Raw genomic sequence first — 19,367 nt, forward strand, 5'->3', positions numbered from 1 at the left:
TGCTTAGATGACTGTATAGGTGATGTATGAATTAGTTTAATGCTGATTAATAGTGGAAAAGAAAAGGTAAGTGTGGTAAGACAAATTGAGGCATATGACACTAATTACTAGACTCTGGTTTCACAGACAGAAGCTTCCACATACACTATTTGTATCGCTGACAGTTAATTATACCTAGATGTATTACCAAGTCCCTTGCAATTACACAGAACAGTTATAAGCATTATAACTTAAAAATACCCTTCCAGCTGCTCCATGTTGTGAGTATTTTTAAAATTCTTCCATCTCTGAATCTAGGTCCTCTTCCTCCTATTGTAAATCCTTCTGTAACTAGCTGAATGCAGTGTTATCCCTCAACATGTTGGGCCTGACCCCAGCTAGTGTAAACGGGCACAGTTCCATCTACTTCACTGGCTCTATGCTGATTTAGACAAGGTAAGGGTCATGCCTGTTTTGGTGCTTGTACCACTTATCTGCAGCCTGTGTGAGACCCCGGAACAGTTATCTTCCAATTCTTTTCTATTGAGAAGCTGGCAGCTGGGGCAGGCCAACCCTTCCCCTCCTCCACAAAACCTCACTCCTAACTATAAAGCTAAAATCCACCTCCTTGTTTTATATTCCTGGATATGTGTGGGGTAGTTGCCATTTAAATAAGATTCCACATTTTGAGCAATTTGTGGTGAAATATCTGCTCTTCTGTAAACTGCGATTCATGCATGTCAACTTTTTCAAAATACCCACAGCCATTTGGCTCACGTCATAGAACAGCAGCTGGAAGTTTCAATTTGTAAAGTAAAGCAAGCTTTAAAGATAGTCATATTAATAGCCATCACTAGGAATGAGAAGTGTGAGAGGGGAATGGTGGGATATTCTAAGTTTTGCCCTCAAAATAAGCCCCACACATTTGAGTCAAAGTGAGACTCATAGTAGATTGTGCAGCTAGTCAAAATATGACTGTACAGCAGAGTGCCACTGGGCTCCTTGAGCATGGCTTCACTTTGCTGGGATTCAATATGCCCACTGTTTGTTAGGTTCCTTGGCTAGGCTCCTTCATGGAGTTAAATGAAAAATGGTATTTCTTAGACACCAGCTTCTTGTGGCACCAGTTTGAGGCGGCACTCACTGCAAACTGTGCAGATCAGTAACTCTCCCTCTTTTTCATACATGAAAAATGAAACTTAACATTGAAATTTAAATCATCATCATCACTGGGGCACCTGAGTTAACCCCCCATGGGGATGAATGGGGCAGTTCTAACCTATTGGTCCTGGCTCTCTACACACTCACCTCTGCATCACTTATACTCAGTTCATGTTTTTGAAGTCATCTTTACAACCACAATAGCTTGTGACTTTCATTTAAAAAAAAAAAAAGTAAGCTGAGATTTCAGAGAATAAGATAGGTACCAATATAGCGTATGGGAGTGTACCAGCAGATTCCAAACCCAGATCTTCACTACTTTCTCTTACTTTTTTAGCTACTTGGCACCAATATCCCAGGGTTGGTCTACATGGGAAAACTGACCAGCAGAATTTTATGGGAGTATAACTAAACCAATAAAGCTATACCAGTATTGTGCAGACTATTCCAAAATAAGGGACTTTATTCTGGTATTATTATTCTGCTTCCAAAATAACTTATCCAATCAATAGACTTTGTAGGCCAAGCTTCAGCCTGGTGCTGAAGTGGGATGCCAGAACTGAAATGAGCCTGGAAAAGAATTTACAGAGACAGAATCAAAACTTTTAATTGAGCAGTACAAACACTTTAAAAGGCACTGAAATAATAATAAAACCCTAAAAGTGACATTTTGAATTGGGCAGATTTTGAACTTATGGGTAACATTTTCAAAAGTGCCTAAAACTTATGATCCTAAGTTTCATGGGACTTAAATGCTTTGGGAATTTTTACCCCATGTCACTAGAAAAGATGAGGATAATTGGATACAAGATTATTTGTTGGCAAGGTTAATACTTAGGTTTTCTATATTCTAGAACAGATAGAGATACTATGTGCCATTGTCTCAAACTACCTGGGAAACCAGGACACTGTTACAAAGACTAAACATAAAAACCATTAGGGTGCACTAATGTTCCTGCACAGAGTGAATGCAAGTGACTGTATCTACTGAATCCATGTCTGTCTTAGGATAGACAAAGGTGACTTTGCTTTCATTAAGGCCACGTACAGTACATAGATACTATGACAGATACTTTAGAAATGCAGATTAGAACAAGCATCTATTAAATTCTGGGTGTGGCATCCTTCCTTCCAACTAAAGGAAATCTGAAAAATAAAATGTACGTGCGATATGTCAGGCAAACAGTCTTACTCTAAGTTGACAAAAGAAAAGAAGAATACTGTCAGTTCCATAAAAATCTACAGCACCTCTTCTCAGGTGAAGCCGGACTCAACCATGGAAGACAAGCACAGGAGTCCAGAATGAAATAGGCTTTTTAAAAATAAAAGTCAAATTTAAAAAAAAACCTCAGTTTTTTAAAACAGCTCACATAATCTGTTTTCACAAATCATGTAAAGTAGTTGTGAAAGATGGTAGCTTCGACAATGGGCAAAAATATCATCTCCTTCATTCTGGGAAATAACCGCCCTCATTCCAACTCTAGTCGAGGCAAGACAGGAAGAATAAGATTTCCAAATGCAGAGTCTTGGGTTATGAAATATCCTGAAGAATGTGCATGTGCATGCTGGAAAGAGAAAAACACTCGTTTAAATCATTAACCCCCACAGCTCCAAAATAATTCAGGGTTTAAATGTCATGGTTTGCATTTATTTTACATTTGTCTGAGCCTGCTCATAAGCTCTGGTAATCAAAACTTCTAAACAGATGAGACCGTCTGCTTCTAATAGCCCACTGGGATTCCAATTAGGGGCCCACTCCTGCTTCCATTGATTTGGGACCTCTATTGGTCTCATTGTGTATGTGAGGTTTCACTCCATAATCTTTATGAAAATATGCTTATGATATGAATGACATAACTGAGATGTACTTTACGCAAGATGGGTCTTGTAAGTTATCATTGGAAAGGTTATAATTTACTGAATGTGATGATCCAATGGGTATGCCTGTACTATTTCTGGTTTGGAAGTTAGAAATATTGACTATCTATTTCAACGGTATGCATCCGATGAAGTGAGCTGTAGCTCACGAAAGCTCATGCTCAAATAAATTGATTAGTCTCTAAGGTGCCACAAGTACTCCTTTTCTTTTTGCGGATACAGACTAACACGGCTGTTACTCTGAAACCTAAATATTTCAACTATGCTACTTTCAGTGATGCCCCCTGCTAACACTTCAGGTGCAACAATGGAAAAGCCAGATAGGGATAATGGCCCATCAGCGAGGACAATGGACTGTGTAAAGGCTTGGCCTTCCTGCGGACACTCCCTACTGCCACTGACTCATGGATGCTGTGATACTACAGTGTCAGATATTCTTATCACCTGATAAACATTACCTGGGACTTCTTGTAACTTTCCACTGGAAGAGAAGGGGGTTAAGTTTGAGAAACAAAGGATTCCCACCTTATGTAAATCCTATTTAAGGGTGGGGAGGAAGGCCAGTGGGGGGGGGGGGGAAGAGACTCCTCTCCATGGCCTGTCTGCGCAAGAAAGACCGCTAAAGCTACCTGAAGGGAAGGCAAGGGGGAGTCCAGAATGAGACAAGGGTCCAGTCTGAAAAGGAATATAACTGGAACTCTGAACCACAAACTTTGCAACATGCCTAAAACATTTTAGGGTGAGAATTTACATTTTGTAACCTGTTAAGTATATTGATCTTAGCTTGTGAATTTTGCTTTATTTGGTCAGTAATCTGCTTTGTTCAGTCGGTTATCTCTTATATTCACTTAAAATTCACCTTTTGTAGTTTATAAAGGTATTTCTTGTTTAGAACATAATCCAGTTTATGTAATTTCTAACTGGGCGGGCAAGTAGTTGTGCATATCTCCCTCCACACTGAGGGAGGGGGTGAATTTTATAAAACCTTTGGGTTTGTACCCCTTAAAGGAAGTGGTCACCAGAGTGTTGGGACAAGTCCCTAAGGCTGAATCTTTCCAGAGTGGCTCTATCTCTGTGCATCTGGGTGTGGCCCTGCCTGTGTGCTTAGCTGGAAGAGGCTTGTGAGCCTAATCCAGCAAGGCCAGGTAAAGGGGACTCAGGCTGGCAGAACAGGCTGACTCCGTGGTACCCCAGCACATCAGGTGACACCCCAGAGGGCCCAAACCAGTCAGTGTATTTAAGTCAGAGCTACCTAGAAAAGCCACAGGCATATGCCGCCATGTGCATGCTCTCTTGCAGTACCAATTGTTCCTATAAGATCAGGTTAGTCAAAGCCCCAAGGCCCCTTGCTACTTCCTACTGCCAGAGTGATGAGGCCAGAGATCTCTAACCTCTCTCCACCTCTGCTTTTTTTTTAATCGTGATGCCAGCTAGAATTTTGCCTCTAGAGTTCATTCATGCTGCTAACATTTGGGGTTTTTTTAAATTGTTTTACAACAATGTAATGGTGTAACAGCAATTTGGTAGTGCAAACCAACCTGCTGACATTGTATTATGGAAATAAGGAACTGGAGGCATGGTGAAGGGTTGGAATTTCATTATTGTTGCCAAATATAGGAAAAAAATCTTTAAGAAGAAACCCTTCTAAGGATACTTTACCTAAGCTCTGTAGGTACAAGGTTGTTCTCTGCCTGGGTTACAAAACAAAAACAAAGGAGGACAGGGCTGCTCACCTGTAATGCTGCTTTTTGCTGTGCTGCTATGTGCTGCTGCTCAGCATGATCACGGAAATCCTTGTTAAGGGACGATCTTGCAAGAGCAATGCTGTAATAGAGACGAGGAAGATATCATTGATCATCTGTAAGAAAAGCTGCATTTTTGTCATGTTGGGTCATGGATATAATGGAGTCCATGACTTTCTATGGATTTGGCATTTTGTTTGGTTTTTAAATCCATGACTTGACATTTTGGATTTTTATATGCAAGTGAGAAAATGCAATAGCAGTAACTGAACCACTTAGCTGAGAATACCGAATGTTGCCACACTAAACCCAGAAGCCGAACAGAGACTTGGAGCCCGATTCTGATCTCACTGTTAGCGTAACTCCACTGATGTCAATCCAAGTCCGCTGGTGTCATGCCAGAGTCATTTGACATTGTTTCTTAACTATAGCTTTTGCCCTTTTCACCATTGCCACCCAGTGACTTTCCTAAAATAGCATTTGTGATGAAACAATAAGTGATAAAACAATAGCACTAACCATGGGTCCATATTCTTCATGATGGGAAGATCAGATGTTTGGCAGAATGGCTGCAGAACTCTGCATATAGGAAAAGGGTTTCCTATTGATACAGAACTCAGACAAAGGCCCTTTTTTGCTAAAGTGGTAATAAACTACAGAATATAAAATGATTGCTCAGATATCTGTGGGCAACAAATATTTTAGGTTTCAATTTGAAAAAAAAAAATCATTGAGACATAAGTCCAAACAAAATATTACCTTTCCTTAATTTGTTGTTATATAGAGCCCAATCCACCTCTCACTGATTTTGATAGGAGACACTTTAATGTTTAAAGTGCCAGATTTTTAAAAGAACTCCTCACCCAACAGCTCCCATTAAGGGCAATCAGAGCTGCTTCATGCTAAACACTTCTACTGAACTGGAAAAAACACCCTGTAAAAGAAGCAGTTCTCTTGTTAAGACCTATGTGAATACTTGGAGCCAAGTAGTGACCCTCTGAACAGAAGGATTTATACCAAACACTAAACTGCAGTGCTTTAAAAAAGAAACTGGAATAGAATACTATTTTCACTTATTTTATTAGGGGAAGATAAAAATGAATACTTTTCTCAAGTCCCTTGCACTTAATACTGTATCCTAAAATGAACTAACGATCCAATTCAATATTTTGAGAACTTCAGACCGACAGTTTATATTTTTTTATACTTGTCAAGAGAGCTCCTGTGTCCTTAAACACGAGGCTCACATATGCCAAGAGTAGAAACCTGCAACATGCCCATACAGAACAGCTAGAACTGAGACCAAGTACTTTTTTGTATACTCCTAAATATTCCAGACTGCCTACAGTTGGTTTGCTATCTAGATTTAAAAGGGTACATTTTGAAGCACAAGAAATAGCATATTAGCTTAATATTTTCTAGGAGCCTGCTCCTGTAAAAGGGCTTGCTTAGCAGTCATGAAGCACCCCTATTTCTCGCTCTCAAGTGGAAAGCATGCAGGTCAAGATTCAGAATCCACAAACAAATATAAATCATTCTTGCACTGGTTATTGGGGACATGCAGCACACAATTCTAACATGTATTTTGTTTAGATCTACAGATTACCTGTAAGGAAACATATTTGATTTTCTTTGATGTACAAGTATTGTCCAAACAAGGTATATGAACATAAAGTACCTGGCTCCAGGGTGATTTGTGGAAGACTGGTTTTGCATAAGTAATTTTCTCTTCTCCTTGTCTAGTTCTGCCAAGATTGCAACCCTATTTTTATTCTGAAAACCTGGTAAGAATCAGAAAAATATTAGATTTGCCTTTTTACATGGGGCACCTATAACCTTATGGAATTAAAGTCACTGCACGGTATGACATGATGATGAATATACTAATCTTCAAAGCTTTGCACCAATCTGAAAGGCTATTAATAAATAGGTTTTATTTTTCCTCGCCTCATTTTACAACATGAAATGGCTTCCTATAGATCATAAATATTAATATATTTTAAATCATATTAGCTATCATCTCTAGTTAGGTTTTTTCAGGAACTAATTTTACAGCTATAGCCAAGGTGTGTATCTGTTAAATATTTGGCTTTGATAGTGTCAGAAGACAAATTAAGTTGATCAGATTTTTCTTTTTTAGTGAATGGACATGCAGTTTAAAGCATGACAAGACTGAATGAATGAATGCATTCATAGGACATGATTCTTTATACCCGAGTCAGAGAGAACTCATGAACTATAATGGGAGTTTTGCTTGAATAATGAGTAAACGATCAGGCCTATTTGCAATAAAATTAGACACATGACAATTCTCCTTTCCGATCCATCTAGTCTCTCTCTAAACAGCCATAACCTCTCACTGAAGTTGGAGTTCTGGCATGACTGATAATCAGAGTATTGTAGTTAATTTCTATTGTATAGATCTAAAAATGGTTTTGCCCTTACTTGGTTCATTGAATGTTCCTACGGAGCAGAAAGGAATCTTTGGTGCAAGGGAAAATTTCAGGAGGCAGAATGAGTAAGGAGGGAAACTGGGACATACTTAAAATGGCTGCCATCTTAAGGAGCCACTATTTTGTGTATTTTATATCTGCTTTAAAAGACTTGTACCAATACAAATCTAGGACAAGGCTGGGTCCCACGTGAGGACCAATTGTCAAGAACTTACTGCCTATTACTCTGATTTCTCTCAGTGCCTCATGTTGTACCAATAAAATAAAAACCAGCAGGATCTTATTAAAGGGAAAAAGGCAAAATACCACATTTACTGTGAATACAGAAAGAATCATAGTAAGCAGTTAGTTATAGTTATAACATTCCATTCAATCTCAAATTTATTCTCACATTCATTCATACAAACATACACACACACAGGTTCTGCAAGGTTGTTATCATAGTTACCAGCCTTAGAGTTGCTCATGCCAAGCCACTGGCCAGGTGGCCTGGACATGAGGAGGGAGCAGGGCCTTGTCAGATGCTCATCTGATGCTCCTGGAAGTTGGTTTGCAGAATCAGACCCCAAAGTTCTCACTTTTTAGAGTCTATTTTTATAGGAATTTCTTCCCATGCCAGTCTATGGGAATTGCTTCATCATGCTGTTGCTGAATCAATCAGCAGATAACATCTAGGAGCACGGGAGCCGTCAGGAATGTGCTATCTTGTTCTTTGGTTCTCCCATTCTTGAGGCTGTTGGGTGGATTCCAGTCTGCCCTCTGGGGGTCCTCTGGTTATTTCCACTTGACGCCTTCTTCAGCCGATGGACACTGGATTCTTAGGCTGGCACCTCCCTGATCATTCAGTTATTATCCACACCAAGCATCCATCCACATACATCCTCTATCTCTATTTTAATTACAATTGTTAATACAACAAAAGGGTGGGGAGTCTCTGCGTGCTGTTTCTGTTGTTAGAGTATTGCTTTGAGTCTCTCTCTCTGTGAATTGCTTTGAGAACAGACTCTGTCTTAGAATGTACTAACACAATTAGCAGCTTGCAAGTTTCACACATAGAGGGAGAGAAACAGTACCAAAAACCAAGAGACCTCTTAATTAGTAATACCCTGGAATTTAAACTCTGGGGAATCAAACTCATTTGTGATTTTAATACAGAACTTCTTTAATATGATCCAACACTCATTCCTAAATCACAAAACACTGTCAAAAAATAGCCCCACGTTTAGGCTTTCAGTGACGAATGCAAGATCAGTTGTCAAAAAGAGAGGCCATCCATCACCAGAGGAACCTGATGTTGCCAGTATAACATCTGTCTAGATGACTCAGCTGACCCTGCTCTGGGACAGGAAAACAGCTGTAATTTTTGCACTCTGATCTTAGATATTTGAGATACCGGTACCATCCCAGAGACATTTTAAGTACTTCTAAATATTACACAAGCCCTGAGCTAAATCCAACATGTCAGTGTGTCTACTCCAGGCAGTCTTTAGCCACATGTTTACAAGTGAACATTCTAGATCTGGTCAGTGGAATGGGAGTAGGCTTCATATAGAGAACCACCCCCACTGCAATCTGATCTTTCTTAAAATACATGGACCAAATGCATACTTGAAAATCAGACCACTGGGTGGGTGGGGTAAATGAGGGACACCTATTTAATACGTATTTTTAGCCAAGATTTACATTATGCTGATTATATAAATTCATGGAATCTAGAACCATAGGACTGGAAGGGACCTCGAGAGGTTATCTAGTCCAGTCCCCTGTACTCATGGCAGGACGAAGTATTATCTAGACCATTCCTGATGGGTGTTTGTCTAACCTGCTCTTAAAAATCTCCAATGATGGCGATTCCACAATCTCCCTAGGCAATTTATTCCAGTGCTTAACCACCCCAACAGTTAGGAAGTTTTTCCTAATGTTCAACCTAAACATCCGTTGCTGCAATTTAAGCCCATTGCTTCTTGTCCTACCCTCAGGGGGTTAAAAAGAACAATTCTTCTCCCTCCTCCTTGTAACAACCTTTTATGTACTGAAACTTATCATATCCCCACAGTTGTCCCTTTTCCAGACTAAACAAACCCAATTTTTTCAATCTTTCCTCATAGGTCAGGTTTTCTAGACCTTTAATCATTTTTGTTGTTCCTCTCTGGACTTTCTCCAATTTGTCCACATCTTTCCTGAAATGTGGCACCCAAAACTGGACACAATACTCCAGCTGAGGCCTAATCAGCGTGCAGTAGAGTGGAAGAATTACTTCTCGAGTCTTGCTTACAACACTCCTAATATTCCATAACGATGTTTGCTTTTTTTGCAACAGTGTTACACTGACTCCTATTTAGCTTGTGGTCCACTGTGACCCCAAGATCCCTTTCTGCAGTACTCCTTCCTAAGCAGTCATTTCCCATTTTACGTGTGTGCAACTGATTGTTCCTTCCTAGGTGAAGTACTTTGCATTTGTCCTCATTGAATTTCATCCTATTTACTTCAGACCATTTCTCCAGTTTGTCTAGATCATTTTGAAATTTTAATCCTATCCTCCAAAGCACTTGCAACCCCTCCCAGCTTGGTATTATCCGCAAACTTTGTAAGTGTACTCTCTCTATACCATTATCTAAATCACTGATGATTTATTTAACAGAACCAGACCCAGAACTGATCCCTGCGGAACCCCACTTGTTATGCCCTTCCAGCATGACTGCGAACCACTGATAACTACTCTCTGGGAATGGTTTTCCAACCAGTTTTGCACCCCCAATTAATCTTGTTTTCATCATGAAACCAGTTATATGCTTCAATAATTTGAGAGTAGGATAAAAATAAGCTATTTTAAACTGCAATCCAAATATCTGTAAAGGATTATGAACTAAGTATGAATTAAACCACAGTGGAAGGTAGCGTTATATACTGGAAACACTACAGGGGAAAAGCAGGGATCTTTGTCCTTCTACTACCTCTTCTCTTTCCTCATCTCCCCACTACTAAAGCATAAAGTGGTTATAATTTCAGAAAAAAGAGTCAGGCACATCAAAAAAGGAGGAATACAGCATTGGCACGGCTGCTGTCCATTAAGCAATTTGATTCAGTAATTATAATTTCAACTGTAAGTAATCTGATTAACAGTATTCATGGAATTGAAGAGTGTTCTGTGCAGGGGGGAAATACCCAAACATTTATATATAATCACAGGGGAAAAGTCTTATTTAGAGAGAAACTAGCATCTTCAGTGAATTCATTCTTATCAGATCTGGCAACACTTAAGATAGTCTTGCTTAAAAGCACTTCATTAAAGAAAACAAGTGAAGCTACAACAATCCCATGCTGCAATTGTAATGCAACAATTTTGCTACACTATTTTAATTCTTCTGTTCTGCTTTTATACAATTCCTATACCAAAACATGATTATACAAAGAAATATTACCACTGTCACTAAGGGCCTGATTTAAACATACAAATGCGAAGAGCTTTAGATTAAGAATTCCTCTAATGAAGAACTTTCAATTCACACCTCCACTAGTCGAGTAGTTTCCTTCTAATAGCACTTAGAATGTCTACACTTTACCAAAATTTAACCTCAGAACATCCCTGTTATGTACATGGGCAAGTAGTAGTATCCCTCTTTTGCTGACAGGGATGGTGAGACGAAATGATTTGCCCAAGGCCACATAACAAGCCAATGGCAGAGCTGGCTTTAAAACTCAGGACAAGATATTTACAGCTCAAATCTGCCCTTTTAAAGTTTGGCTTCTGTAACTTCAAGTGCCATGTTCTGCACTCAGTGGGTGAGCTGAAAAACGACTTGCGTCAGTGTGATTTTCATATGCAAAACCAGTGTGGAACATACCCTGAATTGCATGAGAATCCACTTCAGAGAAGCAAAAAGCAGAGTTTACTGAAATTGATGCCCAAGAGGACTTAGCTTACACAAAGGGGGGGAGGGGGGGATGCCTGTTCATGGAATTCTGAACTTTGGGTCCCAAAGCAAGAGAAAGTAGCATGGATTTCTTTACAAACTCTCTCCTGCTTCCCCAATGCCTTGTCTTCTCCCAGAATGAACATGACCCCTACCCCAAGGATATTTTTACAAGAAAATCTGAAACAGTAAAAGCAATGCCCTATAAAGATTCCCCTCCTAAGACTTATCAGGCTTGAACACCCAGCTACAGATTGTATAAATGTAACTGATGGCCTAATTTGGCCCACAAAACCATGTTTCCCCTACTGATGAGGTTATGCAATATGGGGGGGAGGGGATATTGACTTTAAAAGGTGAGGTTGAGATAGCAGGCTTGGCAGTTGGAAGAATCTTTTTATTTGTAATCTGAGCACATGTGAACTGAATCACTGAGAAACAATGAAACTCATAATGCCACTTTTTTGACCACTTTTCAGAACAGAGCCACAGCTTGAACCCAGATGTAGATACGTACTGTACGCTGAGTCTCACTGCATTTAAAACCACATTCCATAACCACATTCACATAACCATAACCACAACCACATTCCTTGTTCTTTCTGCTCAATTCAGAATATGTTTCAAAGTAATTTCTCTATCAAAATACAAATCATCATAATGGTGATCTTCATTCTATGAGGAAATATCTGAAATAGCAGAATCATAATTTTTGCAACATTTTGGGTTTCTAGGCAATCTGTAAGTAATTACTCCACCATTTTTCATATGTTAATTGTATTTTGTGATTGCAGTAGTCACAATATAGCAGACTATTACACAATTTTTTGGTGGCAATTTACATTCTATGGTCTCACATGTTCTGCAGCAGTTAAGCAAAATGAATATTAACTCATTAAATTAAAATAATAATAATTCAAGTGTATCTGTCCCTCACAACTATGACCACATATACAGATGAAAATAATTTGTTCATTATGTTATGGATGCAAAGACCTCCAGGGAATGCCAAATCTACTAATGCCCTCAAGGGCGAGGTTTGCATTTGGATCTCTGAAGAGTTGTACAATTGCTAGAAGACTCCTTGATTACATCATCCAAGGCAGGAGGACAATTTTCTTCTTTACACTGTATTGTGAATTAAGTTGGCTTAGTGATTCACCAGTTTCATAAGACTGCCCTTGGCTAACATACTCACTTTGAGACCAGTCCCCTGCACCCTCTATATGAGGCTTTGTCCGCGCGGGGGGGTGGGGGGAGAGAATGTTTAACCAACGATCAGTACTGCTTAAAGTGAATAAATGGCAGCTAGAAGAGATGCAAAAGCACCCAACAGAGAGAACAACAGCACAGTGAAAATTACACTTTTGAGCCAACATCAGTGCCTCAAAAGTTTATCTTCTGTTAAATTGCAGAGCTCCGTTGTGCAGGTGAGCAGGCAAAATTTAGCCCTGTGAGAGAAAAATATTCCGCCTTTCTCTGAAGTGGGGCCTAGAGGAAGAGCATTTTCCCAAAACGTAGCTATTGTGTTGCTACCATCACACTAATGCTTACAAGAAGGTCACACGTAGAATAAAACCTATGATGCTGTCACACAAGACATATACCTTCTTTATTCCCAGCTTTGTGCATGAGTGTATCATCATCATCAGCCTTATTAATACATGTAACAAATGGTTAAGAATGTATTACCATTTATTGCCAAGCACTCAGTTTATTTCTTGCTTTAAAAGCTTATTTTCAAAATGTACCAGAGTGGTCTGTAAACACTTCCTGAGGACATGGTACACCACACTAAAAGCTTTTCCTTTTCTTTATTAGGGGAAATATATAAGTGGTCCATGGTATAAAAGCCACAAAGTAAATTTTATTCAGAGTCCTATTTGGCTTTGCAGTCCTCCTACACATCTCACCTTTGAAACTCTAAGAAAGGAGTGTTTTTATAATGTGTTCTGATGAAACTAAAATAAACTTGTTTAGCAAAACCTTAACATTTATAGTTTGAGTTCACAGCTGTAAGGACATGGAAATACACTGCTGATACAGTATCTTCAAAAAAATTTTGTTCAATTGCTTGGAGCAAAAATATACAAGATGTTTACTTATATAACAAATGTGTGTTTCTTTTGGTAAGTCTGAATAAGTTACCTGTTCACACCCATTCTGCTTAATTTTTGAAGTGAAGTCCTTACCCTTGTGCTTTTGATTAGGAAGCAAGGCATCAAAGAATAAATTCCCTGAATAGCATCAATATTTGTGCTATTCAGCAAGCCTGACAGACATACTTGGCTCATGCATTGCTTGTTATCAGTCTGGATCTAGGCTAGTACTCTTTGGCTAGGCAGAACTAGATCACTGCTGAATCCTTCTGACTCCCCATTTCTTCTTTTTGTCTTAGTCCCCTTCTTTTGCCCATTTACCTTTTGGTTCTTTAAAGCTTTGAGGGTTTTTTGAATACTTTTGTTTATAATATAAAACAAATATTCAGCCCCTTGAGTGATTCTTAGGGGAGTACTCAAGAAATAAAATTAAATAATTGCAGTTTTCCCTCCTAAGTTATAAGCTACCGAAACTTTGGGGGAAGAAGAAGAAGAAATCATGCGAGTCAGACTTATACATTTATATTCAAATCTTTAGAAGTGAAGCTCTAAATTCAGTATTGGAATATGTTAGTCTCTGTAATGATGGAGTTAAATTGATTTTTACAGCCAAAAAACAAGGCTTACCATGTATTTAAAAGGGATGGTGTTTAAGGCCAAATCCTGCAAAGGTATGCCCATGCTGAATCCCATTTGAAGTCAATGGGACTATCCCTCAATCTTTTTTTGCAGAATTCCACAAAGCTTTTTGTAAGTACTTTCTTCTGCAAATCACTCCATCTGTTCCCACCTCCAAATCCATCTATTTGATACAACAATCTTTCTTTCTTGTCCAATATTGGTCTGGGCTTATACACAAATCCTATATTCCACTTCAGAGGTGCCTGTACTTCAGTATCTAAAAGTCTGGTATTGCAAAAACTTATGTGGGAAAGTAGCCCCATTGCATTTAGGTGTACAGTTACTTGCGTGCTAGGGTTTACAGTTTTGGGAGCACAGGCCACTATCCTGGAAGACATTCAGGGCAGGAGGCTGTTCATGGGGCTCTACCCACACAAGACAACTTGGAATTGGGGCCATACTTTGTAAACCACATTGGGATCACTGTGTTCAACAAACCAGTATTTCCCAATAACCACGCACACTATTTTTTGCCTCCTGTTGCTGTTTTTAATTTCAATTTTTGCCATGGTAAAATGTTAAAATAAGCCAGATTTTTTTTAAAGTTCTATTAAGAGTTCTTTGGGTACTAAATTCACAATTAGACAAATTTAAATGTACAACAGTTGTCTAAGGTTACCATATGTCCGTATTTTCCCGGACATGTCCAGCTTTTTGGTTCTTAAATTGCCATCCGGGAGGAATTTTTAAATATCTAAAAACATCTGGGATTTTGCCATTATTATTTTTCCCCAAAGAGTTGATCATTCAAGAAAGAGTGAATGCTGATCATTCAAGAAAGAGTGCCAGCTTTTTCCCCCTAGCTCCCAGCGCTTGTGCCGCAAAACAGCTGTTTTGCACAGCTGGGAGGAAGGGAGGGAGAACGCGGCGCGCTCAGGGGAGGGGGAGGAGGCGGGGCCGGGGCAGGGATTTGGGGAAGAGGTCCAATGGGGCAGGGACTTTGGGAAAGGGGTTGGAATGGGGACGGGAAAGGAGTGGAGTTGGGGCGGGACCATGGGGGCACAAGCAAATACCTCCCCCATGGAATGTCCTCTTTTTCGAATGTTCAAATATGGTAACTCTACAGTTGTCATAATGTAAACAAGCTTTAAAAAACAGTTAGCATTACTTTGTTTTGTTTCTTTGTGGTCTCGAGCTTTTGTTATCTATTCTTGATGGCTAAGATCTCCTCATCTTTTGTTCTCACTTGCAGAACTGTGCCTCTTTGGACCTTCAGTATGCTCCCAGATGCACAGTGTGGCAACCAAGAGTCAAATTCAGTGTACAAGAGCCGCTGAGAATAGCAAAATAAGTGGAACTTAAAAAAATACTACATCACTGTAAAGTCTCATTTGTTTTCTTTTGGGATTTGAGTTTAAAGAGACATGCACTAACTCTGTGCTTCCAGTATAATTCGTAGTTTTGTATTTCTCTTACCCCTTTTTCTCCCCTTAAAAAAGTTAAAACAAAAAAGAATCTAGTTCTAGTGAGATTTTGCTTGTTTTCTAATCTACAATCTTGGAAACTGGATTCCTGCTCAAAAAATGGCAGAAATTGTTTCCCCTTAAATTATACTTCTAGGATGAAATCCTGGTCCCAATGACTTCAATGGGACCAGAACACCACCTCTTTTTCTCCTTAACAGACCTGAACAATGAATGAATAAAACAAAAGCCAAGTGGCTGCAGTTGAAGAGATATAAACAAAAAATACCTAGTTTGAAAATTACCTTGACCTGGAGGGTTTGCTGCCATCTTGCTACTTTCAGGAGTAATTACCCAATTATAGTTAGAACTCTCAATTTAACGCAAATCTGTAAAAAAATGGACAAAACATAAAATATTAACATTCTTTGAAATTAAATCCTAGCTCTCATTCAATGTGGGTTATGAAAGAGACATTACATTTAGGAACTGTTACAATGTGTCACTCTGATTCAATGTAACAGTTGATCAAATTATTGAATTCTCTGTTATCGTATTGTTGGCAGAGTGTTATTTTGAAATCTGAGTTTTTACAAGACAGTCTGCTCAGTCCATCTTTTGTGACAGGAACCAACAGTGTCTAATATCTGTGAATCTGTTTCTCCCACTCCTGCCTTCTAGAGGGTATACACCAAGAACATATTTAGGTTTATTATTAAACAGGGCATTGTTTCACTCATACACTTTTCTATTAACTCGTATAGAAAGATTCCAAAGTTTTATTAGCTAGACATTTAAGTTCCTAATCAACCCATCATATCCCTAAGACAGCCAGAACCACTTTCTGACTCAGTCATGAGAGACTTGATTTTGCTCCCAATGAGTTTCACAATGAAACTTGCATAGACGTCAGGATCTGATCCATACTTTAAAGTCTGCTGTAGTACCTCAGCTGCATGCAGAAATTAAAAACCATAATAAATCACATAGTATAAGTTAAGTTATTTATGTAGCACCAAAAACATCACACACACGTTATATGATTTATTATTTATATGGAGAGGGCTCAGGCAACACAATATGCACTAATCTCTCTCTCACACAAAATCCCTACCCTAAAACATTTTATTATCTAAGGTGCTGATTCTTCTAACCCTTATTACTGGGTTTAATGCTTATAACCTGTAAGGTAACAATGAGGTACTAGGGCTACATCTGGGAGTAAGTATTTGAAGCAGCAGCCATAAGGCTGTGTCATTAGACTTTATTCCCTAACGCTGATGCCACTGGTGCAGCTCCACCAAGGAGGGCAACAGTGGGACTGCTAACACAGACTGAACCTTCGGGCTTGATCTATGTTGTCTAATCCTGCTCAGAGCAGGACGAGCTGCAATGGTAAGTAAGGTCCCACAGCAGTCACCTGCTCTCACTGGTTGGGGCCGGTGATAGTAGCAATGGTGGGTTGTTTTAGGTAGAAATACTAATGCCAACAATGCCTAAGGGAAGATAAATACAAAGGGAGAGGAGAGGGGCAGGTCAAGCTGTGGCAGTAAGATCAGGTGGCTGCTTTGCTTATCAGGGCACGTAGTGGGAGAGCAAGGTAGGCTTGTTCAGGTCTGGCTCAGAGGGGAAGAGTCTAGTATAGAGAGGGACTGTGGGAGAAGACAGGAGCTGGGGGCTCCAGGTGCAGGAGGGATGGAGGAGACAGGGTACGCCTGGCCTGGAGCTTTCAGGGCAGGTACACCAAGGCTCCCTCCTCTGGACACAGCACCCCCTATTGGCTGCCAGAGAACCAGGCCCGGACTCGGGTCCACACAGTCCTGGTGGGCCCGAGGACCAGGAGTGCATGTGGCCCATATCCCCACAGGAGCCTGGCTCAGCCTGGGCACGCCCACGCCGGGGAAGGCCAGTGAGTTCAGGGGCACCTAACCACAGGGCCAGCTACAGCACCCAGACCCAAAGCCCCATGCAGCGCTGAGTCACACCCACCCCCCCTCCCTGACACTGCTGAGGGGCAGGCCCCCCTGGAGCTGGCTTGACAGCCCCCAAGGCTGATTCCCCCCTTCCCCCAGTGCAGCCTTGGACTCTTCTTCCCCGCCCCAGCTCCACACCACCCTGATCAACCCCCCCCAACTGGTGGCTTGGATTCTCCCCCCCCCCCCCAGCTCCACACCACCCTGCTCTACCCCCCCCAGCTAGTGGCTTGGATTCTCTTCCCCCCCCCCCCAGCTCCACACCACCCTGCTCTACCCCCCCCCCCAGCTAGTGGCTTGGATTCTCTTTCCCCCCCCCAGCTCCACACCACCCTACTCTACCCCCCCAGCTCCACACCACCCTGCTCTACCCCCCCCAGCTAGTGGCTTGGATTCTCTTCCCCCCCCCCCCCCAGCTCCACACCACCCTGCTCTACCCCCCCCCAGCTAGTGGCTTGGATTCTCTTCCCCCCCCCCAGCTCCACACCACCCTGCTCTACCCCCCCCAGCTAGTGGCTTGGATTCTCTTCCCCCCCCCAGCTCCACACCACCCTACTCTACCCCCCCAGCTCCACACCACCCTGCTCTACCCCCCCCAGCTAGTGGCTTGGATTCTCTTCCCCCCCCCCCAGCTCCACACCACCCTACTCTACCCCCCCAGCTCCACACCACCCTGCTCTACCCCCCCCAGCTAGTGGCTTGGATTCTCTTCCCCCCCCCCCCCAGCTCCACACCACCCTACTCTACCCCCCCAGCTCCACACCACCCTGCTCTACCCCCCCCAGCTAGTGGCTTGGATTCTCTTCCCCCCCCCCCAGCTCCACACCACCCTGCTCTACCCCCCCCAGCTAGTGGCTTGGATTCTCTTCCCCCCCCCCCAGCTCCACACCACCCTACTCTACCCCCCCAGCTCCACACCACCCTGCTCTACCCCCCCCAGCTAGTGGCTTGGATTCTCTTCCCCCCCCCAGCTCCACACCACCCTGCTCTACCCCCCCCAGCTAGTGGCTTGGATTCTCCCCCGCCCCCCCCCCAGCTCCACACCACCCTGCTCTACCCCCCCTCAGCTGGTGGCTTGGATTCCCCCCCCCCCAGCTTCACACCACCCTGCTCTACCCCCCCCAGCTGGTGGCTTGGATTCTCCCCCCCACCCCCTCGCTCCACACCACCCTGCTCTACCTCCCCCGCCCCCAGCTGGTGGCTTGGATTCTCCCCCCTTCAGGCTTGGGCTCTTCTCCCCGCCCAGCTGCAGGCCTGGACTCTTCCTTCGCCCTCAGGCCCCTCAAAGCTGGGCGCACCCCCCAGGCTGCAGGGTTGGACTGTCCCCGCCCGCAGAATTGGGCTCCCCCCCTCCCTCCGCTGCACGGTTGGACTCCCCCAAGGAAGATGAACTCACCACACACCCCGTTCATGACGCACAGCACGCGCGACATGCACACCCGGCTCCGTTTTGTTCGCCGGGCGAGACTGAAACACGTCACCGCTCCCGTGGGCGGAAGCAAGCTTGGTTTGACGGGCAGCCTTTGGTGGCCAATCACCTTAGGCGATGGGAGGAGCCGCTCACGTGGTGATTCCGTTGCGCAGCGCCACCTTTCGAGCGCGCGGGGAGCTGTGGGGCGGGAGAGAGGGGTGGGCGGGGCCTGTGTCTTGGCAACAAGAAGCGGGCGGAGCGACCGTGCGTCTCCGCGTCGGTGCTGGGGCTTCGCTTGGCCCGCGGACCCTCGGCCGTCGATAGGGCATGGTGGGGCCAGGCGGGCTCCTTGGGGAACTGGGGGAGCGCCCGGGGGGGAGGGGTTCCCTGAGAGGGCGCCCTGGGGCGGGGCTCCTTGGGGGGCGCCCTGGGGCGAGGGGGTTCCCTGAGAGGGCGCCCTGGGGCGAGGGGGCTCCTTGGGGGGCGCCCTGGGGCGAGGGGGTTCCCTGAGAGGGCGCCCTGGGGCGAGGGGGCTCCTTGGGGGGCGCCCTGGAGCGAGGGGGTTCCCTGAGAGGGCGCCCTGGGGCGAGGGGGTTCCCTGAGAGGGCACCCTGGGGTGGGGCTCCTTGGGGAGCGCCCTGGGGCGAGGGGGTTCCCTGAGAGGGCACCCTGG

The 19,367-nt window shown here is 42.9% G+C and overlaps 1 protein-coding gene across 3 annotated transcripts; it reads right to left on the minus strand.

Moving 5' to 3' along the window:
* Positions 1-1,721: 1,721 nt before the first annotated feature.
* On the minus strand, positions 1,722-18,795 carry INIP (INTS3 and NABP interacting protein). Of its 3 annotated transcripts, XM_048850686.2 has the most exons (6): positions 18,680-18,795; positions 15,616-15,699; positions 6,439-6,541; positions 5,280-5,339; positions 4,752-4,842; positions 1,722-2,705 (listed from the first exon to the last, which is right to left on the minus strand). In XM_048850686.2, exons 2-6 carry the CDS (start codon positions 15,638-15,640, stop codon positions 2,610-2,612), a joined length of 375 nt encoding a protein of 124 aa, XP_048706643.1. In that variant the 5' UTR covers positions 15,641-15,699; positions 18,680-18,795; the 3' UTR covers positions 1,722-2,609. The 3 variants fall into 3 exon arrangements, with proteins under 3 accessions (XP_048706643.1, XP_048706645.1, XP_048706646.1); XM_048850688.2 differs by lacking the exon at positions 5,280-5,339 and having other exon boundaries at positions 18,680-18,794; XM_048850689.2 differs by lacking the exon at positions 18,680-18,795 and having other exon boundaries at positions 15,600-15,699.
* Positions 18,796-19,367: the final 572 nt, after the last annotated feature.

The sequence above is a fragment of the Caretta caretta genome, chromosome 5 (genome assembly GCF_965140235.1).
Source record: "Caretta caretta isolate rCarCar2 chromosome 5, rCarCar1.hap1, whole genome shotgun sequence".
In the NCBI taxonomy this organism is placed as follows: domain Eukaryota; kingdom Metazoa; phylum Chordata; order Testudines; family Cheloniidae; genus Caretta; species Caretta caretta.